The following is a 27,889-nucleotide window of genomic DNA, read 5'->3' as shown; positions in this document are numbered from 1 at the left end:
ACAGATAAGAGACACTTTCTGTCTGTTTCCCCCCCCCTCTCCCCGAGACACGAGGTTTGCTTTGTCAAGCCATCGACAAGCACTGCGACTGAGATTACGCTATACACCGTCGGTCAGCCCGGAGCGACGAGAAAATGGAGAGTTCGAACCGGAGTGTTGGGCGGGAGTCGATCGAGTCTTCGTCGGAGAAGTCCAAATCGCAGGCCGGGGATTCAGTCGAGACTACAAAATCAAACACAAGTGGCTTATCCAAGTTGCTTCCGGGAAATCGGCGGAAACGAAAGAAGAAGGACAAGAAGCAGGCAGATGATGGTGCCGTTGATAATGATAAGGATCTGCTCCCAAGTCGGTCTCTAGACTCTCGGGATGGTACTTCGACGGCCTCGTCGATCAATGAGAACCCTAGTGTGGGGGAAAATGAAGTTGGAAACCTTTTGACGGACGATTCTGAGCCCGATAGGTAAGATCTTCATCCACTCACCTAATCTTTGCTTTATCGAATGCGGGCTAATGTAAACTGCAAGGACACCTCCGCTGACCACCCGCAACTCGCACGCTGGTTTCTACACGACCTCTTCTCCGTTGATTACAACCACCACCGCGGACGAGACTATTGCCGAAGTGGATGATGGAATTGAATCGACAACCTCGGTCGAACAGGCATTAGGAACAACCTCCGCGCTCCTAAGAGCTGCCACGCAACCGGCATCATCATTAGATGTCCCCAACGACCGCAGTTCAAAGAAAAGAAGCCCCTCCCCAGCTCGCCGCCTGAAGGACGCATTCAGCTCCAATCAAGAAAGGGATGATTCTGACGATGTTTCGGAGCAGGCCTCCGAAAAATCGGATAAAAGCAAAAGCTCTAGAAGCATATTCGGGGGCAGCAGTAGGAGGAACAGTTTGTCAGCGAGAAGAGCCCAGGCGAAAGCTGGCACTACTCCTGCTCCTGCTCCTGCTCTTCCAAACATCCGCACCGACCTCACAGAGCCCAAGCCTTACGACTTACAAGCCAGTCCACTGCCCAGAACGCCACCACATACGGCTATTCCAGCCCCTTTGACGAGGGTGACGCCGCCGACTCCAACCGATTCCAACAAGGGGATCCCCTCAATCCTATCCTCGGGGGTCACAGAGTCCCCCGAATCGATGGGGCCGAAGGACGCGAATTCCGGTATTGTTGTGAGTCCCTCTGGAAACATGATTTCGCATCGTCGGGCCCGGTCCACCTCTTCGGCGCATAAGCCTAGCAAACTCTCGAACTCAATATCTGCCCTGAGCCCTTTGGAAGAAAGCAAAGCATCGAGCTCCCGAGTCCCTTCTATTGCTCAACAGAGCGGCTTCTTTTCTTCTGTCTTTTCTGCCGCTCAAAGTGCTGCCTCAACGATAAGCAGCAGTCTCAACACGCAGGCACGACCTCGCAATCAGGCGGCGACAGCTTCTGGAACTAAAGATGAGAAAGTTCCTGAAACTGAAACCGATGATGGCAACCAGAGTGCAGGTGATGGCAAGAGCGAAGAGAGGAAATCCTTGGCTGTTGATACCCTTGGATCCGGGGATCTTGATTTCAGCCAGCTAGGTATCGAGATGCCATCCGGCGTAATCACAACCTCAGACGGGTTGGTCATCACGAAGCCAGATGTCCTATCGGAAAAACGCAAAAATATGGCTGTGTCACAGTTGGATGAGGAGGCAGCAATGCTTGAGGATAAGCATGCAGCACGCGCAGTATCTCTTGCCTACGAAAAGGCAACTGAAGCACGAGCGGCCGACGACAGTGGTGAGATCCAGCCCAGTCCAGCCCTCCCCAGAGATGGGAATGGCGATCAGACTCCTCCTAGCGGCAGTATATATGAGGGCGATACGAGTAGTGGATTGGCGAGGAGTGGCAGCGTACGGAGCCGCTTGGCTCAGCGTCGCCATCGGGGATCTTCTGGCGCAACCACCTCCACGCTTGGTGCTATTGGGGCCACTGCACTTGCTCTGGGTATCCCAGGTGCTAACTCCAGCATGCCGCGTTTGACTGGTTTCGCCGTCGCAAGCAAGAAGCGCAACCGAGACTTTCACCAGTTGTTTCGGAGTGTTCCGGAAGATGATTACCTTATTGAGGATTACAGCTGTGCACTGCAGCGCGAGATTATCCTTGCTGGCCGGATCTATATCTCAGAAGGGCATATCTGCTTCTCGAGCAACATCCTAGGTTGGGTGACAACACTGGTGATCAGCTTCGATGAGGTTGTTGCCATTGAGAAGGAGACAACCGCAATGGTTTTTCCAAACGCTATTGCTATCCAAACTTTGCATGCTAGACACATCTTTCGGAGTCTTCTCAGTCGCGAGTCGACTTATGAACTTATGGTCAATATCTGGAAGATCAATCACCCTGCCCTGAAGAGTTCCGTGAATGGAACGCGGATCGCGAATGGAAGTGATAATAAAACTGAGAAGGCTGAGGAGAGTGATGCGGAGTGCACAGAATCAGATGAAGATGAGATCTATGATGAGGATGAGGATAGAACTATTGGCGAAAGTTTCTATGAGCCTAGGGAAGGGAGCCTGCATGGGAGTGACCGGTCTTCGTCCACAAAGGGGATATCCCGAAAACCTTCTGGAAACCTGCAGAACGGAAGCGGTGCGGCATCAACGCCTGCCCTGAATGGCAACGGAGAGTCTAAAGGTTCCCCGAAGACAGGTGCAGGAGATGGTAGCCAAGACTTCCCTGGACCGGCTACTCACCCTCCCACTGAATACAATGATCCCTCTTGCCGATATGAAAAGCTGGTCAAGGATGAGATTGTTCCCGCTCCTCTGGGGAAGGTTTACTCATTGGTTTTTGGTGCTCAGTCGGGTACTTTCATCAGCAAGTTTCTGGTTGACAATCAGAAGTCGATGGAGCTTCAGTTTGAGGTCGATAAGAAAGGCTTGACGACCGAAAACCCGACTCGACAGTATTCTTATATCAAGCCTCTCAATGCTCCGATTGGGCCCAAACAGACAAAGTGTATCAGCACAGAAAACCTAGATTTCTTCGATCTGGAAAAGGCGGTTCTTGTGACACTTTCTACTCAGACACCTGACGTCCCTAGTGGAAACCTCTTCCTTACAAAGACCAAATATCTCTTTACCTGGGCGGCTGGGAATCAGACGCGGTTTCTCATGACCTGTACCATCGAGTGGTCAGGCAAAACCTGGCTCAAAGGTACAGCATCACGTCCAGGATTTAAATTCAGTGCTTTCTAACTCGAGTTATAGGCCCGATTGAAAAGGGTGCGATGGACGGGCAGACCACATTCGGAAATGAATTGCTCAAGAGCTTGAAGACCGCTGTTGTTCCACGCAGTGGCGCAAAACCCGCCAAGTCTGGCGGCAAAGGCAAGAATCGGCGCAAGAAGGGAGATACTGTCAGCGAGGAGGTGGTCGAGAATTCTGACCTGGCGACGGCCGATTCTGCTCAATCACAAACTGGCTCGTGGGGTATTCTAGAACCTCTTCACGGGCTCCTTGGACCCGTTGTCAGCTTGGTCAAGCCCTTACTGACCAACAACGTTGCCGTCCTTTTGATCCTCCTACTGCTGATCATGGTCTACTTCCGCTCGCCTACATCTTCGCACATGCTCCCGCACGAGATCGGGTGTCCTGCTTTGTCTCTACCTCAGCGAATGGCTGCCTACGAGGAAATGTGGCGGCACGAGGAGAGCGAGTTGTGGCATTGGCTGGAGGATCGAGTTGGTATGGACGGAATGAACTTCCCGACTGCTCGACGATCACTAGAATCGCATACGCGCCATAAGAGGCTCCTGAAGAACCTCCCCCCTGAGCGAGAGCTGGAAGCCAAACTCAACGAGGAGAAAATGTCAGATCGGGAGATGGACTATGCCATCCGTACTACTCGCGAACGCCTCGACGTCCTAGAGAAAATGCTCAGGAATCGAAAACCCACACACAATGAGGACCCGATTATAGTTCCCGGTGAGCTATAGAGAATTGGCCATGCGCTACTAAGATACCTCGGGCTCTTTCCAGTAAACCGAGGCTCAGCTTTGAAATCGTCTGCCGCCTGCAATCCTCACATCTATGCAACGCTTGACTGCTGCATATCCCCGACAAAAAAGAAAAGGGTGAAATATCCTATCTCTTTTTCTTCTTCTACTTCTGCTCTACTTTTGAAAACAAAATTATTTGAGCTGCTGGACCTGCTGGATCCCGCACCTGCTACTTTTGCTTCTCTCCCTTACTTACCTGTCCATGTCTTTTGTGTGTACATGAGCGCCAACTAGCTGTCTATACTTGTATCTTTTTTTTTTCTTACTGTCTATTTCCTATCTCTGTTTCTTGTTACCCAGCCTCCCTTTCGTCCTGCCGCATGGCGTGTCTGTCCCTCATTGTGTTTTCTTTTTTTCATATGTAAGTTTGCATCTCCTGTCCTTTTCGCTTACTTTCATTCTACCCTTCATATGGTTTTACCATTGAAGAGAGCCAAAGATATTGTTTGTGTCAAATAAATATAATGATGCATTACAGTGATCTATGTTAATATCGAGTCGAGCCACCGTATGCTTGCAATAGATTCGTTTAGAGGAGCTATAAAGAAAGCCAAAACACATGGCGAGTGAAAGCCATGTCACCAAGTCATAAATCGAACTCCGGCCAGAATTAAATACAATATTATAAATCTCAGAATTAGAACATGATTCGTGTCTGTCTTGGGTAATGAGCGACCATCGTAAGGTCGCCAGGGGATATAAAATAAACAAGGGTAAAATGGTTGTAAATGGTCGTTTCGTCATGAGATTGGGGCTGGGAAGACCGCTCGCGCCACGTGATCCTGCGTTGAGATGTGCTCGTGGACGGGATCCAGCGTAGAGTTCTGCTGGTGAACGGGATCCGGAACGGTGTCCAGCTCCTCAGCCAGCTGGAGCTTCTCCTTACGTTTTTTCTTTTGCATTTTCTTCATCGCCTCGCTGGTGAGCTGTTGGCGGAACATCCGTTCGACCACTTCCTTCTTACGGGTTCGTCGATCGCCGATCATGATCAGCACACCGCCGGTGATGTTGCAGGTGATTGAGCAGCAGAGAATCACGGTGGTCAAGGCGAATGGACGGACGTGATAGTTGATGCTCCAGGTGCATGTTCCGAGGGCGATCTGGAAACACGAATGCAGGTCCAACAAGACGATGATGGCGATGAGCATCCGCATCGGGAAGGCGTGGTGGGTAATCGTTTCGTGAGGCTTGTAGAAAGTGTGAGACTTGGAGAGTTTCATCTGGTGGTGTTCGAGCCTCTGTTGCTGCTTAGGGGTGAGAACACTGAACTCGTGCGTGTCTTCTTTGTCAATTTCGCCGAGGTCGGCCTCAAGGTCGGCCTGGCTGCGTCCAGGAAGGTCATTCTTGTCCTTTAGGCCGGGCAGGGCACGTTTGTTGCGAATCTTCCAGGTCTTGAAAGTATAGTGGGCGATAAAAGCCATGTGATAGGTATCAACGGCACGGAAGGGGGCCAAGCCGTCGCCCATGACGGCGAAAAGGGCGACAAGGACGTTGTCGATGACGTTGATCACGTAAAGCTGGCGTCCACCAACGTTGATCCAACCTGAGAGTCCATTAGTACAGTGCCATTTCAATGACATGGAGATGGCTGAACAAACCGATCAAGAACAGAACCCAAGCCAGACCGAAAAGTGTGATGAGGGTTGCATATAGGGTGACAAGGAAGCCCAGTGCTTTTGAGTTGGTCAGCATCGACTTGGGGGTTGAATACCCTTCTAGAACAACTTACGCTTGCGGACATATTTGCCAAACCCCTTCATGCTTCGTTTGAATTTCGACCGGCGGGAGTGCAGCATATGCCGGACGTGATCGTTTAATTCTTCGATGTCCCGCTGCGACCACCCGTCCAGTGTATGGTCTTCTGGCAAGACGGCGTACCGAACGCCATCCGAGGGTAACGCAGATGAGATACTGGAATACATCCGAAGTTGGTCCAAGGTCGGACGTTGTTTGAGCTCGACACCCTGATCTTGGTCTTCATCGGTGGATGTTGTCTCTTCTTCGGAAACCCTCTCTGGTCGTGTCAAGGTGTATGTAGGCATACGGTTCAGAATACCGCCCAGGTCCGGAATGAAGAGCGAGTTCTGCACGTTGGTAAGAGTCGACAGGGTGGAAACTTCCGGGTCTGCAGCGGCATCTGGATTAGAACAGGACCAAAAGTCTCATCTGTCTCGGGGACTTACCAATCACATCAAGCAAATCAACAATCTGCGAGTCATATTCCGTGATCTGGTGGCTATTCGTCGGCGAGCTACCGCTAATAGTGGTCCCTCGTTTCCTCGCGAGGGCATTGAAGGCCACCCCGCTCGCCCGACGCAGCAGACCCCTTGGCGGAGTTTGGATAGCCGCCGGTTGAGGTTCCTGGAGCAATTCAGCCGAAGATGGCCCGGCAGTCGTTTCAGCAGCGGTAGCAGTCCGGAGGGCACACTCCTCGTCCAGAGGAGCCATAACCGGGCACTGAGGGGGTCTAGGGCTCGCAATGACCGGCGGCGCCGAGTACCGCCCTGGGCGCGGCTCTGAATTGCTGCGGCGGCGGTTCCCTTCCCAGGAATCATCCACATGTTGATCGGGCGCGAGGTTGCGAGTGTCAAGTTGGTGTAGAAGCGTCGCCGGCCTGCTTCCATTCACAGGCGTGCGTAGAGTGGGCAGATTCGGGTCGCTGGGCAGGCGTGAGATACGGATGCTCGGCCGTCGCATCCGCTGGGACGAGGCGCGAGGCGGACCAGATGACGTCTGCACCGGGGTGGCAGGAGTCGAAGCGTCGGCCAGCGCAGGAAACGGAGTTGGCTGGTCATCGCTTCGATTCCCGATACTCTCGATGCGGTCCATGGTGGGCTGGCAAAGAGGGAGAGGCAGCACTCCTCCGCTCGCTCGCACGACCTGCCGGGTGGGAGCACAGAAGTACAAAGGAAAAGAGGAAAAGGTTCGCCCACAGGATTAATTATTGGGGGCAAGAAGGAACCGCGGGTTGAGTTGACTAAGCTGCTCACTAATAATGCAGCAGCACCACTAATTGACAGGGGAGCGATCTCCTTTATAGGTGGTAGGAAGAAATACTCAGTCAGTTTTGATCCAAGATTGATTCTACATTTATATAACTATGACTACAACTGCTGATGATCTTGATAAGCCAATGCTTTGTTATTAGGAAACGAGATGGCTTGGTGTAGATCTCGCAAGCTATGACGTGCTGGGCTCTTAAGGCCTACTCCGTACTACAGTAAACAGGTCTCGTTGGTGGTGTTATAGACGATTCTGCAACCTGCAGCATAGGCAGGCCCTTTACTGCAGATCTCAGAGGATTGTCATATATCATGAATATTCCCCATAGTTAATCTATGCTCCCAACCCAGGTACCCTCATGATCTGTATCCCACCCAATTTGCCGACGACCATCGCCAGAACCTACCAAAGTGCTACTAGTTAACTACTCCGTAGGTAGGAGTAACTAACTAACTAATAGCAACTGCCCCACGGAGCAGACCTATCGATGGAGTGCTCTCAACCGGCGTCGATCCGCTGGGTCTCTTCTAGACCGCCATGGCTGGTTGGTTCTTCTCCTGTTGACAGACAGTGTGAAGGGAACAGGCATCGAATCAATGTACCTCGCATTATTAACTCGGTAGCTAGTTAACTACCTAGCTAGCTACTTGGTTAGCCGGTGTTTTAAGGAGTTATTCAGGGCCTTACCTAGGTAGCAGAGCAGGCCTACCTGACCTTACCTGGTACGATTTAGAGGGGGACCCTATCTCCAGGCGAATCACAGCGGCAACCCAGACCGTCGCAACGTCAGAACCACCCACTGATCCAGTCTGGGGGCGATCGATCGTGGCCGACCCACGGACAACCAACAAGTCCAGCAAGTCCAGCAAGTCCAGCAAGAGAAGGCCACCGAAACTGGCCAGTTGGCGGAAGGTCGCCCATCCCGAGTGGGCCTAGCGCCGTGGTGACTCTCGCCTGCCCTTTTTCCTCTCCTTCTCCTTTCTCCCTCCCAGCTCAAGGCATCATCAAATCACTGCTTCCACCTTCTGATCTTTCTTCTTCCTCGACGTATCTAGGGCACCAAGCTACCCTTCCCTCCCCCCCCTCTTCAAGCTTCTCCCCATCCAAGGCAGCCTTCAGCTACCTGAGTCGTTTCCACACACACACCGGTCACCCACCGCCCGTCCCGCACAATCCAAACAAACCAACCGACCCTGTGTCCTCAGCCATCAACATGTCTTCTGCCGTTGAAAACCTCGCCGACAACCTGGCCACCACCTCGCTCAACGAGGTCAACGGTGCTGCGGCCGTGCAGGCCCCTGACGCCGCCGCCGCCAGTGCCGATGAGGGCCGTCGGCTGTACATTGGGAACCTCGCATATGCGACCACTGAGGGGGAGCTCAAGGAGTTCTTCAAGAACTACACCATGTACGTTACCCCCCCCCCCCTATTCTTCTTTATTCTCAAAATAGTTATTCCAGGTCTGTCTTCAGGCCTGGATGACTGTATATAAGTTGGTGGTCGGAGTAGCCTGTCGGGGGCTGCGACCACGTGTATTATCATCACACCACTACCTGACACTTTTTCCCCCCCCCCCCCCTCAATCTTCCATGCCTTTTTTTCCTGCTTGAAATGACCTACTTACTATATTATAAGATCAGATGCTAATTGATATAAATTATAGTGAAAGCACCTCTATTCCTGTGAATCCCCGTACTAGCCGCCCAGTGGGCTATGCCTTTGTGGATCTTGCCACTGCTAACGAGGCCACGGCTGCTATCGAGGAGCTTTCGGGCAAAGAAATCCTCCAGCGCAAGGTCTCCGTGCAGTTGGCCCGCAAACCAGAGCCTGCTGAGGCCAAGGCGGAGGGTGCTGTAAGTGGCGGTGAGGGTGCTAGCGGCAACGAGGGCCGCAAGAGAATCGCGGGCCGGGGCCGTGGCCGTGGCCGTGGTCGTGGCCGCGGTGGACGCCTCGGTCGCGGTGGACGCGCTGTAAGTGTGCCGTTTTGCAGTCTTTGATTACTGTTGCGTCTTGACTGACGATTGTTTAATTCATTTTACAGCCTCAGGCCCAGAATGGCGAGCCTGCTTCTGAGCCTCCTGTCAACGTTCCGGGCCAGGTGGACCCCCTGACTGAGGTCAACCACAACGAAGTCGCCCCCGTTGCGGCCACCGAGGAGGCCTCCAAGCAGACCAAGCCTCGCGCTCGCGTCCAGAAGCAGCGTGGCCCGCCCGAGGACGGTATTCCTTCCAAGACCAAGGTTATGGTGGCAAACCTGCCCTACGACCTGACCGAGGACAAGGTTTGTACTGACCTCTGATTGTGTCTATATGGTTTGCTACTGGGAGGACATACACTGACTGCTACCCTGTAGCTCAAGGAGTACTTTGTTGCTTACGAGCCCATCTCCGCCAAGCTGGCTCTGCGCCCCATCCCCCGCTTCATGATAAAGAAGCTGCAGGCTCGTAACGAGCGTCGCAAGGGTCGCGGCTTCGGTTTCGTCACCCTGGGTTCCGAGGAGCTCCAGCAGAAGGCCGTTGAGGAGATGAACGGCAAGGAGATCGAGGGTCGTGAAATCGCTGTCAAGGTCGCCATCGATAGCCCCGGTAAGGAGGACGACGTCGACGCTGCCGCCCCGAAGTTCGAAGAGTCCGCCGCCCCCGCTGCTGATGACGAGAACGTGGCCCCGACCGCCGCCTAAATAGTCTCGCTTCAGTCAAATGGGCGTTTCTTTTGTTCTGAAAAAAAAAAAAAAAAAAAAAAAAAAAAAAAAAAAAACCCCCCCCCCCCCCATGTTCGAAAGAAGAAGTTGTCGTTGCCTCTAGACAATCTGTCTAGCTTATTTCAACTGACTTGTACTTTTTTTTTTACATTTTTTCGACATGGTTTCCACTGTGGAGGTGGTCGATTCTTTTGCTGCCTGGAATGAACTCCAGAACCACGCTGGGGAGGGTCAACGGAGAGGCAGCTCTCGTTTTATGGAGACCCGACCTTTTTAACGAATATTGCCTTCTGCTGTATTGTATCTTAGCAACCATTTAACTTATGATTTGCCGCAAGGCTGGCCTTGTAGTCTAATTCAAGGCACATTCTCAGCATGGTCTATTCGAGCAGGGTACTACTACTTGTAGACGACATTCATCGAATAGAGGGCACTGTGTATAGTAAGGTCAGAGGGAAACGGCCAGTGATATATTTCCATGCGGACAGTCTTCTGAGTATGCCTTCCTCAATCCGAAGTATTGAAGCAATGCTTTCAACTCCGATTTTGCTGTTGTGGTTTGGAGCCAGCTTTGGGGCCCCAAGTTTCGTGACAGGGGTTGTTGCCGTTCGTTATTCTTGCCCACCCGCACCACCAACCAACAACCCACGGCGAGGTGACCGTCGTGTATTTCCCACGACCCCCTGCCTTCCTGCAGCTTTCAACCATTTCAGGATGTCTCGAATGTGGGAGGTCGATCCGGAGACCCGGACAAAGGTATGCTTTTCTCTGCCTTTCCAAGCGTGATCGTGTAACACACGCGCACACACCACACACACGAGACCCTATCTGCCCCTCGCCCTGACTAACGGTGTTGATGTTGCTTTGTCGCCTTTAGCTTCTTGCGATCTCCAAGACAAACGGAAACGATAAATGCTGCGATTGCGGCGCCCCGTCGCCTCAATGGGTTTGTCTGATACCCCCGTTCGGTCTTGGGGGTCCACGTTTTCCTGACCTGTCGCAATTCATAGGCGTCTCCTAAATTCGGCACGTTTATCTGTCTGAACTGCGCGGGCATCCATCGTGGCCTCGGCGTGCACATCTCCTTTGTCCGCTCGATAACCATGGATGCCTTCAAGAACGCTGAGATCCTACGCATGGAGCAAGGCGGCAACGAGCCCTGGAAGTCCTTCTACGACGCCCACCCAACCACCCTCACCGAGGGCCGCACCTTCGACGACTCAACAATCAAGGAACGGTACGAAGGCGAGGTTGGAGAGGAGTGGAAGGAGAGACTGAGCGCCAAGGTTGAGGGTCGCGAGTATGTCCCCGGACAGGTGCCGAAGAGGAAGGCCGACCCTGTTTCGACCGGTAATATTGGAGGTGGTGGGATTGGGTCTCGATCCAGCACGCCGTTGACGGGGCGGGGATCTCCCTCCGTCTCGGGCATGGAGGGGGGAGTAGGGTCGAATAATAACAATGGAGGCCTGGAGGGACCCAGCAAGAAGGAACGCAACGAGGCTTACTTTGCGAAGCTGGGGTCGGAGAACGCAACGCGGTCCGACACGCTACCTCCATCCCAGGGCGGCAAATATACCGGGTTTGGCAGCGGGTACACTCCTTCGCCGGCCTCGCAACAGTCCAGTGGTGGGGGAGCCCCGGCATTTGATGATTTTCAAAAGGACCCCGTGGCGGCTCTGTCCAAGGGGTTTGGATGGTTTACTTCTGCGGTAGGACGGAGCGCAAAGACGGTGAACGATACGTACATCCAGCCCACGGCTAAGACGGTAAAAAACCTTTTTCTTGTCCAGTGGCTTTTTCTTTTTCTTTCTCTATAGCTAAGTGTTCCCTCCAGATAGCGGAATCCGACTTCGCCGCGCAGGCCCGCGTCCAAGCCTCGCAGTTCGGCCAAACGTTCCAAGCTGGCGCCCGCGGCGCTGCAGACTCCTTCAACCGGTTCGTCGAGGGCGAACCCGACGACCACCGGTCTTCCTACGGCCCAGCCGGCGGGCGACGCCGCGCGGAACCCGAACGCAAAGACTTCTGGGACGATTTCTCTACGATAGGTGAGCAGGAGGCGCGGCGGGCGGCTGCTGCGGGCGGCACGGCTGCTTCCTCTGGTGCGATTGGGACGGCGGCCATGAGAAAGGGAGGCGGGCCCTCTGTCGCTACTACGGCTGGTGCTGGTGTTTCTTCGAACCCTTCGCTAGCCAGCAAGGGGAAAGATGATGGCGGAGGGTGGGATGAGAATTGGTAGAAACGGCCTGGTTGTCTTATTGAATTCAATTCTTTCTTGATATTTGGTAGAGTTTAGCTTCCTCCCCCCCTTTTTTTTTCACCTCAGCGATGGGATTTAACCTGGTCTTTGCTGCCTATACATGTGGTATATTGATTCATTTGATTTTGAATGAGGGTAAATTCGAATCATAGCTAAATATAGGATCTTTTTACTATACATTTCTATCGTACAGTCACAGGATAACTATAGGCCTCATCCAGGTGTATATAGGTATCAAGAATACCCTCCCAATTCTGCAAGAACGGCTTTCTGCCGCTGAGCAGTCATGGTATCGAAACGGTCAATGTGCATGACGAACGTGCCCCGGCCGGAGGTCAGACTGCGCAGGTGTTTCAGGTATCCCACCATTTCCTTGAGGGGAACCTTGGCCGTGATGGTGCGAGCGCGGTTTGCTGTGCCGGGGAGTGAGGCGCCGAGGGATGATGATGATGATGATGATGATGTCTCGAATGGGTCTGGAGGTGCATATACCTTTGCTGGATCGACGAGGGTTGCTTCTTCTTCAGAAGAAGGGACGCCCTGGTCATCATCTAGAGAGACGATATGTCCACCACGCGAGGAAGAAATGTCGTGGACCACGGCGCCGAGGCTGTCTTCGTCGACGCTGATGGTGACGTTCATCACGGGTTCCATTAGGGCCGTGCTGGACGTGGACGCCAGCTCTCGCAGGGCGGAGGAGGTGGCTAGCCGGGCGGCGGCCGAGAGCGCGGAAGAGGTGGTTTCGTTGCCGAAGATATGCTCGGTTGGGTCGAGGGTGAGGGTGACTCGGGTGCTGTGCATGGGGAAGGTGAACTGGGGCCCACGGGCCAAGGCAGCCATGCAGCCGTTGTACAGGGCGTTGCGGGCCGTCGTCACATCGATGCCCGTGGGCAGCAACGGGCTTTCTGCAATGCCCTTGTTGTTTGTAGAGACTTGTAGCCCCGGGGAGAGAATGATGATCTGGTTGCCGTCCTGCACTTTGATGGCCAGAATGTGCTCCGAGGGCGGACCCAGGGTATCTGCTGCCTTGGCAGCGTCAAAAGGTTCGACGACGACTGTACATCCCGCTTTGCCCTTTCGACCGGCGATCTCCTTGTCGAAGATCTTGGTCACGGCTGGCGACTGCGCCGTGACGCTTTCCCGGAACCCGATCTCGATGCGACCCATGGAAGCCTTGGCTTTGAGGTCATTGATCAGCCGGTCGCGAGCGATCTCCAGGTGCAGTTCCCCCATCCCACTCAGCAGGGTCTGGCCCGAGTCTTCATCTACGGTTACCTGGAGACTCGGGTCTTCACGTAGGAGAAGAGCTAGGCTCTCTTGCATTTTTTTCTCCTCGGCCAGACTGTGAGGCTCGACGCTGGCAAAGAAGACCGGGGGGGGGACGTCGATCGGGCGCAGCTGTAGGGTATTCAGGGGTTCTGGAGGCGTCGCCTTGTTCCCTGCATAGGATATCAGCGTGTCGCCGGTGCGGGCGTGCTTGAGGCCGACCACCACGCCGATGTGGCCTGCAGGAATCGAATCCACCTCCACCGCGTCGTTGGCATACATCTTGAGCAGGCGAGGGGCACGCTCTGAGACGTTCAGGTTGGTGTTGTATAGGAGACAATTGCGGTCCATAGATCCGGAATACACACGGACATAGACCAGAACGCCGCGTTTTGCATCGTTGACCACCTTGAAGGCCAAGGCGCAGCTCTGCAATTTCTCAATGGAGCTCTGTGATTCCGACTGGAGGGCGGCTTTTTTCTTCTGCTTGCCCTTGACCTCGGTCGTTTCTTTCTGCGCCACGATCAAGTCACCGCTGAGTAACTGTTTCAAGCTTCCCTTGATGCCGCCGATGCTGACCTCTGGGTCTGGCGATTCAACGGGACTGGGGAGGAGGTTCACGACCGAGTCAAGCAAAGGCTGTACGCCCATGTTGCGAAAGCTGGCGCCTGCAAACACGGGGATGATCTTGTTGCCCTGCTCTACCAGACATCTGCGGATGCTGTTGAGAATATCCAGCGGGCTCACGGCGAGGTGGTCTTCGTCTTGCTCCAGGAACTTTTCCACGATATCCTCGTCGTATTCGCTGAGCAGTTCTACGAGAGCAACCCGGGCTCGTTTCAGCTCCTCTGCCAGATTGCTGTTCTCCGTCTCGAGTTGTTTCAAATCAAACACCTTGATGGACTTCCCATCGCCGCCTTCTTTCCACAGCAGGCCCTGGAGATTGACGACGTCCGCCACGCCGACAAACCGGCCGTTCCCTCCTTCCAACCAGGGAATCTGACACACTGCCGGCCACCCCCCGAGTCTGGAGGCCACCTCCTTCACAGTCCTGCCAAAGGCCGAGCCCTCTCTATCCAGTTTATTGATGTAGACGATACGAGGGATCTGATAGATCCCGGCCTGGTGCCACACCTGCTCGGTCTGCGCTTCCACCCCCGCGACCCCGTCCAGAATGCACACGGCCCCGTCGAGAATGCGTAGCGAGCGAAGCACTTCAAACGTAAAATCCGCGTGCCCGGGGGTATCGATCAGGTTGATGGTGTGAGAGACAGCCGACCGCTGCTGCTCCGGTACGGTCGAGGGACTTTCACCACCACCCTGCGTCGAGACCTCCTCGGGCGGCCAATGGAACGTGATGGCGGCCGATTGAATGGTGATTCCCCGCGCTCGTTCAGCCGGTAGGAAATCCGTCACTGTAGACCCTTCGTCCACGTCGCCGATCCGGCGTGTCAGCCCACTGTAATACAGCATCCGCTCCGTCGTCGTCGTCTTGCCGGCGTCGATGTGGGCAATGATGCCAATGTTCCGTGTCCGCTGCAACTCGTCCGCCTGCCACCGCGGGGCGATCTTCGAAAAGCATCGTAACCCCTTGCCCGACGGTCGAAGCATCCATCGCCCGTTTCTCAGCAGAATCTGTCGCGCCGCGAGGCTAGAAATGTGTCGAGTGTGAGCTGCACCCATCGCCAGGATCGAATAACACCGAGTCGTATCCAAACCAAATCACATGGCAGCCAAGCCAGTCAAACAACCCATCGAAACCACGCAGAAAACACACCCCTCAAGCGAGAAAAAAAGACACAGAACACAGAAGGAGGGAAAAGAGAAGAGAAGAGAGAAGAGTGAATACCCTCACAAAAGACGCCTGCGAAACCCGTCCCGGTTAGCGCCGCTCCCACGACCCACCCCCGATCGATAGCTGGATTCCCTGGCCTTGTTGCTGCCTCATCCCATCTCGCACTGTCTGGCCTGTTCATCGCGTACGGAGCGTGGATTAGTGGGCGAGTCCCTGGTGATTCTTCGATTTTCCTGTCAGGCCGTTTCAATTCGTGATTCTACGTGGCTGTGGCTCCAGGTAAGCGGCTTCCCCCGGCAGGCGTACCCAGTCCCCCCCTCCCACGGGATGCTGATCGTGTGCAATGGCCACGTTTAGGAAGCACGAGGACTCACCTACGGTATAGAAAGCAGAGATGGACTATTCGTCTCTTTCGAACGATCCCGATCATCCGACGGGGTCGTCGCCATGGGCGTCGCCGCGGGCGGATCGCACCACGTTCGCAGCGGCGGGTAACAACGACTTCCCCTCATCGCCTCTGCCGGGGCAGTACGGGGCGGAGAGCCATGCCGAGAGCCCTCAAGTAAGCCATGCGAGGGAAGAGGAGGAGGAGGAGGAGGAGGATGAAGACGAGGAGGAACCGGGATCGCCGGATCTGTCGGCACGCCTGCAGAGCGCACAGTTGGGGGACCCGGACTACGCGGTAGAACAGCCCCCGTATGCGACCTCGCATCTCCACCAGCAACAGCAGCAGCAGTCGCAGGGGCGGTCCCAACTGCCGGCACGATACCAGCCTGGATCGAGGCAACAGGTCGGGCAAGCGGGCCCGGTCTACAGGCTCCAGGCGAAGATTACGGGGCTGGAAAGGACGGGGAAGAAGGACCCGATTCTTCGCTTTGATGTGCATGTAAGTTCATCTTTGCATGGGATTCTTTTTGTTTGTTTACATTGAGTGCTTGTGTACGGGGATGCTAATATCCATAAAAAGACGAATATCCCCAAGTTCCGTACGACTCAGTATCGTGATGTTCGCCGCACGCATTCGGAGTTTGTTAAGCTGGCAGACCATCTCATCTCAGCGAACCCCGAGGCTCTGGTGCCTGCCGTGCCTCCACCGTTGACGCCGGCTGGTGCAGGGACGGAGGAGGATGAGTACCGGATTAAATCCTCGATGCAGCGCTGGTTGAACACGGTTCTCAGCAATGACGTCCTCATGCTCGACGACGAGGTCATTCTCTTCGTCGAAAGCGATTTCGGATACAGTCCCGTGGTGCGCATGAAGCAGCCTGCCACCGGCGTCAGACGGAAGGTTCTGAAGCAATTTGCTCCCCCCCCGGATGATACCCCTGAATTGCAGAATGCGCGGCCAGCTGTCAAGATGTTCTATCTGGGCGCCATGGATGCCAGCCAAAAGGTCGATCGAGTTGTCAAGGCTCGTAGAGGTACGTTTACGGTCACACACACACACACACACACACAAAACAAAATTACTAATTATTCAGGCCTTGGTCTTGCCGAGTCGGATTTTGGTGTCAAGCTCGGCCAGATGCATGTTCAAGAAGCCCATCCGGGTTTGTCAAATGCGTACAAGAAGCTGGGAAAGATCATCCAATCGGTAGGAGACTTCCACGCTGTCCAAGCGACCGCGGAAGCCACAACACTCGGCGATCCTCTGAATTACCACTCTTCAGATGCCTTTATCGTCAAGGAGACTCTGACCAACCGTCATATCCTCCTACGCGATCTTCTCCAGGCCCAGCAGGTCTCACGAAGTAAGCGGGCAGCGGCGGACCGGCTGAAGGTCAGCTCGTCCGTGCGACGGGACAAGGTGGACGAGGCGATCAACGCACTCGACGAAGCGCAGAGCCACGAGGACTACCTGACCAAGAAGACCCACCGGGTGACCTCCAACCTGTTGCTGGAGAAGCGCCGCTGGTTCGATCGCACCGCCGCCGACCTCGTCGCCGCCCTCCGCGAATACACCCTCCGCCAGATCGAAGCCGAGCGGCGGACCCTGGCCACCCTGGAGAGCGTGCGGCCGGACATCCGCTCCATCGACGCCTCGGGCGGGCTGAGCCGCCTAGGCCGCGAGGCTCACCCGGCCGTGCGACGACCGAACCTGGCGTCGAGCCAGGGCCCCAAGGGCGACTCATGGAGCGGGGTGCCTCGCCGCAGCGACAACCTCGGCCGCAGCCTGAGCGGCTCCTTTGCGGCTCCCTCTACGGACGACGAGGACGAGGCCAACGGCGCGGGCGTGGCCAAGGGACGTCTGCGCGCGGCCAGCGGCGTGGGTTCGATCCCCGAGGAAGAGGACGAGGATCGCCTGGACGCTCGCAACGCCGCCAGTCGTCTAGCAACAAGTACTTTCTAGTTCAGTCTTTTTCCCTCCCTGAAAGTATTCTTTTCCATTCTATCCTATTCTATTTTTTTTTTCTCAATTTCCTATTACTGTCTCAGTATTGACGACTCTCTTGGTTTCCTGCTGAACTGTACTTATGTAGTAGTATGGCAACCTTTCTTATGTACTTGCTGAATTTACACTCTACCTTCATCTATAAGCATTGAATAACTACTGTACTGCACAGTATCTAAGATAGCTATGTATAATATCCTGACCATATACAACCTGTTACGTCATGAGGGGCGGAAGACGCAGATTACCAATCTTGATAAATCTTTTCCCAGGCTCATCAACAAAACAGCAGAAGATCAAAGTAGGTAGATGTAATACTGTAGGAGACGACCGTAGATGATCTTCCATGGAGTCAGTCACTGAGCCAGTTTTCTGAGGATTGCTCTGTCTGGAGGCAAACAAAGGGCAGCAGAGGTGGTGTTACTATTCTCTACCCCACTCTTTTCTGAGGGGTTATTCTATTATATAAGAGATGGAGTCGAGTTATAGTTAATGCATTATTGTTGTTAAATCAGACTTTGTATTCTTTCTACCGCAAGTTAGTACCACTGATATCTGTCAAGATGGCCCCCAAGATTTTCCTGTACGTGAAAACCTGCAAACTACTAACAGCTGGCTCACCTACACACGTTCTTGTTAACTGACAAACTGACATATAGGACTGGAGCAACCGGATACATTGGAGGCGATTCTCTGTATCTGATCGCGCAGAAACACCCGGACTGGGAGGTTACTGCGTTGGTGCGTAGCGAAGCAAAGGCCGCGCAGGTGAAGAGCCAGTACCCTGGAATCCGTACGGTGGTGGGCGATCTCGACTCGGCTGCTTTGATCGAGGAGGAGGTGAGAAATGCCGATATTGTCTATCGTAAGCATTCCCCTAGAGCAACCAGACGACGAGGGTTGTTTTGCTGAACAACAGACTTCGCCAACTGCGACCATGTTGCTTCCGCAAAGGCCATCGCCAAGGGAGCCAGCCATCATACGCCCGAGAGACCGCTGTGGTGGATTCACACGTCGGGCACGGGGATCCTGACGCTGGAAGACCAGCGAGCCAAGACGCACGGGATCGAGCGCCCCAAATCCTACGACGACTGGGATCACATCGACGAGGTGACCAACTTGCCCGACGACGCCTTCCACCGCGACGTGGACAAGATCGTGCTGGAGGCGGGCTACAGCGCCCCGGCCAGCGTCAAGACCGCCATCGTCTGCCCGTGCACCATCTACGGGCCCGGCCGCGGGCCCGGCAACCCCAAGAGCTACCAGGCCTACAAGCTGTCCGAGGCGGTGCTGCAGCGCAAGAAGGGCCTGCTTGTCGGCGAGGGCAAGAACGTCTGGCACGAGATCCACGTCCACGACCTCAGCGACCTCTACATCACCCTGGGCGAGGCCGCCGCCGAGGGAGGCGGCAAGGCCACCTGGAACGACAAGGGGTACTACTTCGCCGAGAACGGGCAGTTCTGCTGGGGCGACGTCGAGCGGGCCATCGCTCGCATCGCCTACGAGAAGAAGCTGATCCCCTCGCCGGACGTCGAACCCCTCTCCGATGACCAGGTCGCCGCCATCAACCCCTTCGGCCTGTATTCTTGGGGCACCAACTCCCGCGGCCACGCCATCCGCGCCCGTAACCTGTTCGGCTGGTCGCCCTCGCGGCCCAGCTTGTCCGCTCTCCTGCCCTCCATTGTCGAGATCGAGGCCAAGGATCTGGGTTTGCTGTGAGATAGTACTAGTAGTGACTAAATGCTAGCAACTTATGTACTCTAATACAGTCAGTCACAACAGAAACAACAAGCAAAACAAGGGCATGGGAAACCACCTCTAGAGCCTCAATATTTGTCAGTGTAAGCCGTCAATGGGAAACTGCAGTCAGTAAAAAGGAAGGAGCGAGTTTCAAAAGTTTTGGAAGGAGCGAGGCTGCGAGGGAACTATAAGTCATGTGACAATAACACGTGACCACCGACCACTGACGTTTCCAACTGGAGCTAACCCAGTCGAGGTTAACGGCTAGGAAGGTAAAGTCACGAGCAGCAGCAGCAAAAGGCCGCTTCTTTCATCCCATCCTGACCCTTTTGAATCGCGCGCCCGCGGATTCCCCCTCTCTGATTGTTTCTCCTCATGGGACTTTATTAGCAGGTACTATTTGCTCGTGATGTCTATCCTGTCGTTCGTTGGTCCCTCGTGGACGCTCGTCGCTGATTGTTTCCCTCTCAGTCTCTTCCCCCCATGAATCGCGACCTGCCACGTCCACCTGCCCTCTCCGCGTCCTGATTCTTCCCCCCCCCCCCCTCCTCTTCGGGCCGTGACCACACTGTCATGGCTCCAGTGGGCAAAAGGAAGCGAGGAGATCGTTCGTGGTCCGGAGATTCGGGTGCCGACAGCCCCAGGCCTTCGCCTCATCGTCCAGGAACGCTCAACATGGCGCAGCACACCTCTCCGCGGGACTACGGTGACTCGCGCGGCGGAAGGGGCCACCGTCAGTCGGTGAGGGGCGGCCGCAATGGTTTTGGTGGTGGTCAGAGGCCTGGTGAGGTGGGAGGTGGTGCCGTTGCGGCGGGTTCGGCCATTGCCCCCGTGAAGGAGAGCTCAGAGCCCTTGAACACCAACGGCCTGCCCTCGACGCCGGTACACCACCAGCCGTCCCCTTCACCGATGCCAGCTGTGTCGCAGCAGCAGAAACTGCAGCAGCAGCAGAATCTACTTCTATCGTTCGCCCAGATACCTCCCTCCCAACTACCGCCACCGCCGCCCGCTCCAAATTTCCCCTACGACTACGAGTATGTCACGGACAGCATTGTAGAGAATTGGTCGGCTACAGGGAAGCAGGAGCTGGTTGAGAATGGTGCGGCTGCTAGGAAGGATCAGGATGGTCTCAGACTGGCCTCTTTCTATCAAGAACTGCTTCGATCCGGTCTCTACGGCCGCTTACCTCCCGCAGAGGTCGGATCAGCCGTGAAGGAAGTCATCGGTGAAGAGATTGCATCCGATGATGTGGACATGACCGGTGACGATCAAACCCCAGCCCTTCCTCTACCACTTCTTGACCCTCGTGCCCTCTTTCTTGATACCCTTTCTATCCTAACCGACTCGGACACGACGAACCCTCTACTTAGGCCGCTCGTCTTTTCCACCGGCATTTCGCCTGCCTTGATGCGCCTGCAGCTCGACACGCCATTGCTCCAATCGCTGGGTCTTGTTCGAGAGACCTTTGCCCGGATGGGCATCCGCAAGCAGACCAACCTGTTATACCGGCAATCGAATTACAATCTGTTGCGTGAGGAGTCGGAGGGCTACTCGAAACTTCTCACAGAGCTGTTCACGACCAGCAACAACGAACCCCCCTCGAGCGATGTCGTGGAGGAGACCTTTGAGCGTGTCAAGGCGATGATCGGTGCCTTCGACATGGATGTCGGCCGTGTGCTCGACGTCACCCTCGATGTTTTCGCCGCCGTGCTCGTCAAGCAGTATCGCTTTTTCGTCAAACTCCTTCGTGTCAGCTCGTGGTGGCCCAAGGAGGATCTCTTCCGCGATACGGACGGCACCATGCGAAACTCAGGCCTCCCCAACTGGGCTTTGCCGGGTTCCCCAGGCTGGGCAACCACGGACGATGATCGCGCGGAGATCACCCTGGCAAACGAGCAGCGTGACGTGGAGTTCTGGCACCGAGTCCGAGCCATTGGCATACGCGCGTTTTTCGAGATTGGCCATAGGCCCCTCTCGGAAGAGGAGAGAAAGCAGTATCTTACCGCCGACGCTACCAATCTGTCCGACGAGGAGCTTGTCACCCGCAAGTGGATTGAAGAAACAGGTACCCTCCCGTCCAAGGGGAACCGAGTGGCCGCACAGCTGCTTGGTTTCAAACTCAGATTCTACTCTTCGCCCGCCCGCAGCAAGTCAGACGTTCTCCCGGACAACCTCATCTACCTGGCTGCCCTGCTGATAAAAGTCGGCTTTATCTCCCTTCGCGACCTGTATGCCCACCTGTGGCGCCCGGACGATCTTATGGATGCTCTGAAGGAGGAGAAGATGAAAGAGAAAGCAGAGCGGGAACGAGCGGCGCGGCCCGGTGGTGGCGTCAACGCCCTCATGATGGCTGGAGCTTTATCAGACGATACCTTACCTATCCCTCGCGTACGGGATAGCGATGCCCGATCTACCACCCCTCTCAAGGAGGCTGAAGGCGACAGATCATCCGTCGCCGCCGCCGCCGCCAAGGATCAGGAAAAGGAAGAACTTCCCGAACCCGCTGATCAAAAGGTCATGCTGTTGAAGAGTCTACTGGCTATCGGCGCCATCCCAGAATCACTCTTTATCCTAAGCAAATTTCCCTGGCTGATGGAGGCTTACCCCGAACTCCCCGAATACACCCATCGCATCCTGCACCATTGCTTAAGCAAAGTGTATGCCGCCCTTCGCCCTCTCCCTTCAGTCGATGAGCTCCGCGAGCAAAGACAGATTCCCAGTACAGACCAGTCCGGCGTGGGCAAGGGAAATATCCGGCTTAGTCAAGCGCCACCGAGGAGAGTGCTTCGATGGGCCCAGCTTGATAAGGAAGACACCAATGATGGGACGGACTATCGCTTCTATTGGGACGACTGGGCCGACAACGTGCCTGTCTGTCAGACGGTCGATGATGTCTTTGCGCTCTGTTCATCCCTCCTCAATCTGTCGGGGCATAAGATCGGGCAAGATGCCAGTCTCATGACCAAGCTGGCGAGAATCGGAAAGGACAGCCTCAGCAAGGACTCTTCTCCGGAGAACAGAGCACGCTGGCAAGATCTCTGCAAGCGTATCTTGGTCCCCTCGATCAGCTTGACCAAGGCAAACCCTGGTGTTGTCAATGAAATATTTGATCTGATCAGTTTTTTCTCCCGCGACATTCGATACAACATGTACGCCGAGTGGTACTCCGGGCAAACTTCGAGGTTACCCGACATCAAATCCGCCTTCGACCAAGCCAGAGCCGAGACAAAGGACGTCCTCAAGCGACTCAGCAAGACGAACATCCGCCCCATGGCGCGTGCGCTGGCCAAGATTGCCTATGCAAACCCCGGCATCGTCATCAACGTTGCCATCAGCCAGATCGAATCGTACGAGAACCTGATCGAGGTGGTCGTGGAATGTGCCCGATACTTTACTTACCTAGGCTACGACATCCTGACGTGGTCGCTCATCAGCTCCCTCGGCCAAAAGGGACGCAGCCGTGTCCAAGAGGGCGGGCTGCTGACCAGCCGTTGGCTGAACGCGTTATCCACTTTTGCAGGCCGGGCTTTCAAGCGGTACTCCGTCATGGATGCCACCCCCCTGCTACAGTATGTCGTGGAGCAGCTCCAGCAGAACAACTCCACCGACCTCATTGTCTTGGAGCAGATGATCAGCTCCATGGCAGGCATCATTACGGACACCAACTTTAACGATGCTCAGATCCAAGCCATGGCAGGTGGCGAAACCCTCCAATCTCAGACCATCCTGCAGCTACTAGATAAGAGACACGAATCCAAGACGACATCGCGCCGCCTCATGAAATCCCTGACGAGTTCGAAACTTGCTGGCCAGTTGCTGATTGCTATTGCGCAAGAGCGGCTGACGTGCATCTTCAAGGAGTCCGAGGGGGCCGATGAATTGAAGCTCCTAGGAAATATCTTTGATGAGATTCACCGCATCCTCACGCAGTATCTAGATCTGCTCCGCAGCAATCTGTCCGTAAGCGACTTCGACACGTTTGTTCCTGATCTGTCTGCATTGATCCAAGAGTTCGGTATCCAGCCGGAGATTGCGTTCTGGATTCGGCGGCCCAGTTTAGCTTGGAAGATATCAGAAGCCGAACGGGTAATGCAAGAAGAGGAGGAAGTCTCCTCCTCCTCCTCCTCCACCCTGACCAAGGAACATGTCACTATGAATGACAAAGACGTTTCTGTGGATAATAAGGAAGAAGATGGCGCCGTGAAAGCTGAGGAGGCTATGGAGTCGGCGCCGTCACCAAACCCTACCGAACCTATCGAGGAGGATGGGATGGTGATGGTTGAGATTGGGAAGAAACCTACCATGAAGGAGACTGATGATGCCATGGAGGTCGACAAGGAAGAGAATGACGAGCCAGATACTGCGACGGACTTCATCAGTGGCCGCGCTGTCGATAAACCAACAACAACAGCAACAACAACAACAACAACAACAACAACAACTTCTACCGGGCCTTCGACTGCCGATGTACCATTCCCTCCCATGAACCCTGTGATGCGGGATTTGATCGATCAAGTGAGAAATGTGCTCCCGCAGGAGGTATGGTCTGTCGTTGGCTTGCATTTCTATGTCACTTTCTGGCAGCTTTCGCTTTACGACGTGCACATTCCTCAGAAAGCATATGAAGACGAGATTGAGCGCCAGAAGAAGAAAGTCATTGCAATTGGCAACGATCGGTCCGATATCAGTATGGCGGGCACGCAACGGAAAGAAAGAGAGAAGAAGCAGATCACTCAGCTACAGGAACGGATCCTGGAAGAGAACAAGATGCATCTCAAGCTGTACGGCCAGACTAGGACCAAACTGCAGAAGGACAAGGATCGCTGGTTCGCCGGCATGCGGGGCAAACACGACGCCCTAAACGTCGCCCTGCTGGAGCAGTGCTTTCTGCCTCGTCTACTCCTCTCACCCATCGACGCCTTTTACTGCTTCAAAATGCTCAAGTTCCTCCACTCTTCGGGGACCCTGTATTTCCGAACGGTTGGCTTCCTGGACCAACTCTTCCGGGACCAGAGGCTCACGGCCCTCATCTTCCAATGCACGTCCAAGGAAGCCGACAATCTCGGTCGTTTCCTCAATGAGATTCTCCGAGATCTGAGCCGGTGGCATGCAGACAAATCTGTCTACGAGAAGGAAGCCTTCGGAACCAAGAAGGATCTCCCTGGATTTGCCATGGCGGTGGACGCGGAAGGCAAGCCATACACCTGGCTGGATTACGAGAATTTCCGCCGCCTGCTGTACAAATGGCACCGGCTCCTCGCCACCTCGTTGAAGACCTGTCTGAACGGCGGCGAGTACATGCACATCCGCAACGCAATCAGTGTCCTCAAGGCCATTGTTCAATACTTCCCCGCCGTTAATTGGATCGGCCGGGATATGCTGACCAGTGTCAATAACCTGAGCCAAAACGACGAGCGAGACGATGTCAAGACCCCGGCTGCCTCGTTAATCGGGGACCTGAATCGCAGAGAAAAGAAATGGCTCCTGCCACAAGCATTTATGATCGTAAGTCAATTTCCCCTTGATGAAGCTCCAGAACAACATGGCTAACTTTGTCTTGCCCAAGAATGAATCTCCAGCTGGGGATCGTAATGCTGCTGGCAAGCCTCGCACGCCACTGCCCCAGACATCCACTCAGTCTGCCCTCAACGCTGCGGCACCCGAGTTCAAACCTCCAGAGTAGGTGTTCTCGTTCTAATTTTCTATTAATGTTCCATTTGCTAATTCTTTCTTTCTTTTTTTTTTTTCTTAGAGCGAATGGCGTTTCGAAACCGGAAGCCGGTGGGAAAATTGAAGTAGAGGACGGCGAGATTGAGGATGCGAAGATGACAGATGCACCAAGCAAATCTGTTGAAGAAACAAAGCAGGTCTCAATGACAAAACCAGAGACCGGTCCGCAACACGCCGACTGGACTGCTGAAAAGCCTGCGTCGTCTACGGCAATCGAAGGGGGAGGACCGTCTGTCGAGAAACCACCAGTCTCCGAGCTTCAAACCGAACCGGATGTTGCTTCACGTTCCCAGACCTCGCTTTCTTCACCGCGATCGCGGACGAGCTCCCGCCCTCCAGAGCCCAACCGGCATCTTCACCCGTCCAGACGGGCCGAGGTTGACAGGACCTCATCAGGGAACACAAACGTGCGACCTTTGCCCAACCGACCGCTGAGACCGAGTGACGCACGTCCACCGATGCGTCCTGACTTGCTTGAAGATCGACGGGATCGACATTCTGACTATGGTCGAGGCGGGCGCTATGGTGAGCTTGACCACGATCCCACGGGCGATTCGCGCAGCCATGGGCGTCTCAATGACCGCTCTACAGATCGTGACAGGCTAGAGCTGCCGAATCGACCTGGGGATGAATCCTTCCGCGGACCAGCACACCGTGGGGACGGTCGAGGACCACCAAGAGATCCTGACTGGCCAGAGCGACCAGGTCGTCTGCGGCCTCAGTCCGAGCTTTTCCAGGAGCGGACTGCCCGCGACGCACCCGCACCTCTTCGACCCGTATCGTCGACCCATGCAGATCGATCAGATACCAGACGCAGCGAGCACCCTGACCGAGTCTCTTCTTTCAGGGACGGTGATGGCGGCCGACGTGGCGAGCCGTTGCGATCCGACAAGGATGACCGCCGATCTCTCTCTTCTCGCACCGCGACACCCCCGCGAACCGAGCTGTCGAACCGTGCGGAACGATTCGCATCTGACGACCGTCGGTCTGCCAACTATCCACCGCGTCACGATGACCTCCCTACGGGACCCCGTGGCGAGCGGTCTGGACGAGGCGGATTCCAAGATGACCTGGCAGCTTCGGGACCGGACTTGAATCATGGACGGTTGCGTCCTCCTCCAGAACCGCCTCTCGGCAACGAGATTCCCTCGGGCCCTCGAGGCAGGAACATGTCTGGGCGCGGAGCTGGCGGACGCAATGCGTCTGGACCCAGTGGTGCAGGGGGTAACAATAACAATAACAATAATAATAACAACGCCAACAACGCCACAACCACCCCTGGCCCTGCTGCTTCTGAACGTCACCCACCGACGGGGCCATCCAGCCGACCTGGCATGGGGCGCAATGCTCCCGAGGCGTCGTCGACAGGGTCTTCGACGGCGGATAGTAGCGGCATCCATCCCGACCGGCTTAAGGCGATGATGCAAGATCAACACCTACAAGGGCCGCCGCCCCCTCCGTTGTCAGCGGCTCCGCCGTCTGGACCGCGCGGGGGATCATCAGGAGGCCCGTCACCTGTTGTGGCTCGGGGCCCGCCGTCCGGTCCTGGCTTTGGTGAACGAGGACGCGGGGACAAGCGGTTTTCGAGTCTGAATAATGTCCTTCAACAATCTGGTGGGCCATCTGGTGGACCATCTGGTGGACCATCTGAACGTGGAAGTGGTGGCGGTGGAGGGGGTCCTTCAATACGCGGGCGAGGTGCCAATCGACAGTCAGACGGAATGAACGTGTCCTTCTCATCAACGGGTCGACCGCAGACTGCATCGGGAGGTGGGAATCTTGACGAGAGCAACCGTACGTCCAGCCTACCGAACCGACCGGATCTCTTCGCCGGTCGAGCTTCTGGTGGTCTTCCTCCTCATCCCCCGCCTCCTTCATCTTCTTCTACTACTATCCCTACGACTTCTACTTCCCACGCGGATGAAGGTAATCGCGGTCGAGGCCGAATGTCTACTGGTCGGGGCGGAGATATCTTGGACGAAGGCAGTGGCGGTGGTGGTCGGCCGCCTCGCCACTCCGGCTCGTTTCCACATGACCGGGATCGCGACCGAGACCGCGAGCGCCGTGGTGGCGGGGACGACGAGGGTCCACGTGGTAGCAGCCGACGCGAGGATTATCGTGACCGCAACCGGGATTCCCATCGCGACCAGAGTCGACGTGGTGAAGACGTTAGTGGTGGTGGAGGAGGAGGAGGAGGAGGAGGAGGAGGAGATGGAGGACATTCTGATGGACGAGAAAGCGGTTCCCGACGGGGCCCTGGTACTCGCGAGGAGAACCGACGACGTGACCGCCGGGATCGAGATGGAGGAGCAGCAGCAACAACAACAACAGGAGGTAGTGGTGGTCCTGGTGGTCCCGGTGGTAGCTCCGACGCGATGGCGCACAACAACTACGAGAGCAGTGAGGGTCGCCTACGACCTCCGTCATCGCTGGGTGGAGCTCCGCACCCTCCGCCGCCGCCGCCGCCTCCTTCATCTGGCGGAATGGCCGGCGGGGGATTGGAAGATGACCGTCGCTGGGGGGGACGGGATCGCAACCGAGACCGAGAATATAACCGGGATGGGGGAGGAGGCAGCGGGACACCGCACCGCAAACGAGGACGACCGAACGGCGAGGAGAACAGTGCTGGACATACGGGGGGGGCGATACGGGGGGGGAATGACAGCAAACGGCCTCGACGGGGAGGTTAAACCGGAGAATGTCAATGGTCAATGGACAGAATGGTCCGAAATGATCGGTGGATATGATATGTACCCTACTCTCTCTCTCTCTCTCTCTCTCTCTCTTTTCTATTGTTCCATCTCCCAGTTGAGCAGCTTCGCAGCATTCATCGGAGTTTGTCGGGTATCTCAGGTAGTTTAGTGGTACATTGACATTGTGCTATGAGATTAGTATTATTCTATTCATTTTTATATAATATATGGTAGTTTTAACTACTTGTTATAGTTATATATTATACTCACTA

At 55.2% G+C, this 27,889-nt stretch overlaps 8 protein-coding genes across 8 annotated transcripts; 6 read left to right on the top strand and 2 right to left on the bottom strand.

Annotated features, from left to right (window-relative positions):
• The first annotated feature begins 21 nt into the window (after nucleotides 1-21).
• ASPZODRAFT_1352582 (hypothetical protein) lies at nucleotides 22-4,379 on the top strand. The gene is made up of 3 exons (XM_022723742.1): nucleotides 22-460; nucleotides 525-3,196; nucleotides 3,250-4,379. The coding sequence occupies exons 1-3, from the start codon at nucleotides 135-137 to the stop codon at nucleotides 3,975-3,977; spliced, it is 3,726 nt and encodes a 1,241-aa protein (XP_022583428.1). The 5' UTR covers nucleotides 22-134; the 3' UTR covers nucleotides 3,978-4,379.
• A 401-nt stretch (nucleotides 4,380-4,780) lies between these two features.
• ASPZODRAFT_164511 (hypothetical protein) lies at nucleotides 4,781-7,095 on the bottom strand (the record flags this gene model as incomplete). Its single annotated transcript, XM_022726674.1, has 4 exons — nucleotides 6,224-7,095; nucleotides 5,770-6,165; nucleotides 5,639-5,713; nucleotides 4,781-5,583 (listed from the first exon to the last, which is right to left on the bottom strand). Exons 1-4 carry the CDS (start codon nucleotides 6,867-6,869, stop codon nucleotides 4,781-4,783), a joined length of 1,920 nt encoding a protein of 639 aa, XP_022583427.1. The 5' UTR covers nucleotides 6,870-7,095.
• Nucleotides 7,096-8,256: 1,161 nt separating this feature from the next.
• On the top strand, nucleotides 8,257-9,723 carry ASPZODRAFT_61152 (hypothetical protein; the record flags this gene model as incomplete). The annotated part of the gene is made up of 4 exons (XM_022728971.1): nucleotides 8,257-8,450; nucleotides 8,707-9,019; nucleotides 9,085-9,324; nucleotides 9,397-9,723. The coding sequence occupies 4 exons, from the start codon at nucleotides 8,257-8,259 to the stop codon at nucleotides 9,721-9,723; spliced, it is 1,074 nt and encodes a 357-aa protein (XP_022583426.1).
• Nucleotides 9,724-10,375: 652 nt separating this feature from the next.
• Nucleotides 10,376-12,058, top strand: ASPZODRAFT_129244 (hypothetical protein). The gene is made up of 4 exons (XM_022722224.1): nucleotides 10,376-10,500; nucleotides 10,622-10,690; nucleotides 10,755-11,510; nucleotides 11,579-12,058. Exons 1-4 carry the CDS (start codon nucleotides 10,459-10,461, stop codon nucleotides 11,978-11,980), a joined length of 1,269 nt encoding a protein of 422 aa, XP_022583425.1. The 5' UTR covers nucleotides 10,376-10,458; the 3' UTR covers nucleotides 11,981-12,058.
• On the bottom strand, nucleotides 12,016-15,331 carry ASPZODRAFT_129243 (hypothetical protein). Its single transcript, XM_022722223.1, has one exon. The coding sequence runs from the start codon at nucleotides 14,948-14,950 to the stop codon at nucleotides 12,236-12,238; it is 2,715 nt and encodes a 904-aa protein (XP_022583424.1). The 5' UTR covers nucleotides 14,951-15,331; the 3' UTR covers nucleotides 12,016-12,235.
• Nucleotides 15,332-15,445: 114 nt separating this feature from the next.
• Nucleotides 15,446-17,474, top strand: ASPZODRAFT_129242 (hypothetical protein). Its single transcript, XM_022722222.1, has 3 exons — nucleotides 15,446-15,948; nucleotides 16,030-16,483; nucleotides 16,544-17,474. Exons 1-3 carry the CDS (start codon nucleotides 15,457-15,459, stop codon nucleotides 17,410-17,412), a joined length of 1,815 nt encoding a protein of 604 aa, XP_022583423.1. The 5' UTR covers nucleotides 15,446-15,456; the 3' UTR covers nucleotides 17,413-17,474.
• A 543-nt stretch (nucleotides 17,475-18,017) lies between these two features.
• ASPZODRAFT_157417 (hypothetical protein) lies at nucleotides 18,018-19,286 on the top strand (the record flags this gene model as incomplete). Its single annotated transcript, XM_022726312.1, has 3 exons — nucleotides 18,018-18,037; nucleotides 18,114-18,319; nucleotides 18,374-19,286. The coding sequence occupies 3 exons, from the start codon at nucleotides 18,018-18,020 to the stop codon at nucleotides 19,171-19,173; spliced, it is 1,026 nt and encodes a 341-aa protein (XP_022583422.1). The 3' UTR covers nucleotides 19,174-19,286.
• Nucleotides 19,287-19,738: 452 nt separating this feature from the next.
• ASPZODRAFT_129240 (hypothetical protein) lies at nucleotides 19,739-27,748 on the top strand. Its single transcript, XM_022722221.1, has 3 exons — nucleotides 19,739-24,699; nucleotides 24,761-24,873; nucleotides 24,947-27,748. Exons 1-3 carry the CDS (start codon nucleotides 19,870-19,872, stop codon nucleotides 27,612-27,614), a joined length of 7,611 nt encoding a protein of 2,536 aa, XP_022583421.1. The 5' UTR covers nucleotides 19,739-19,869; the 3' UTR covers nucleotides 27,615-27,748.
• The last annotated feature ends 141 nt before the right edge of the window (nucleotides 27,749-27,889 follow it).

The sequence above is a fragment of the Penicilliopsis zonata genome (genome assembly GCF_001890105.1).
Source record: "Penicilliopsis zonata CBS 506.65 unplaced genomic scaffold ASPZOscaffold_3, whole genome shotgun sequence".
NCBI classification, from domain to species: Eukaryota; Fungi; Ascomycota; class Eurotiomycetes; order Eurotiales; family Aspergillaceae; genus Penicilliopsis; species Penicilliopsis zonata.
The sequence above is the reverse complement of the archived record's forward strand: the minus strand, read 5'-3'. Positions and strand labels throughout refer to the sequence as shown.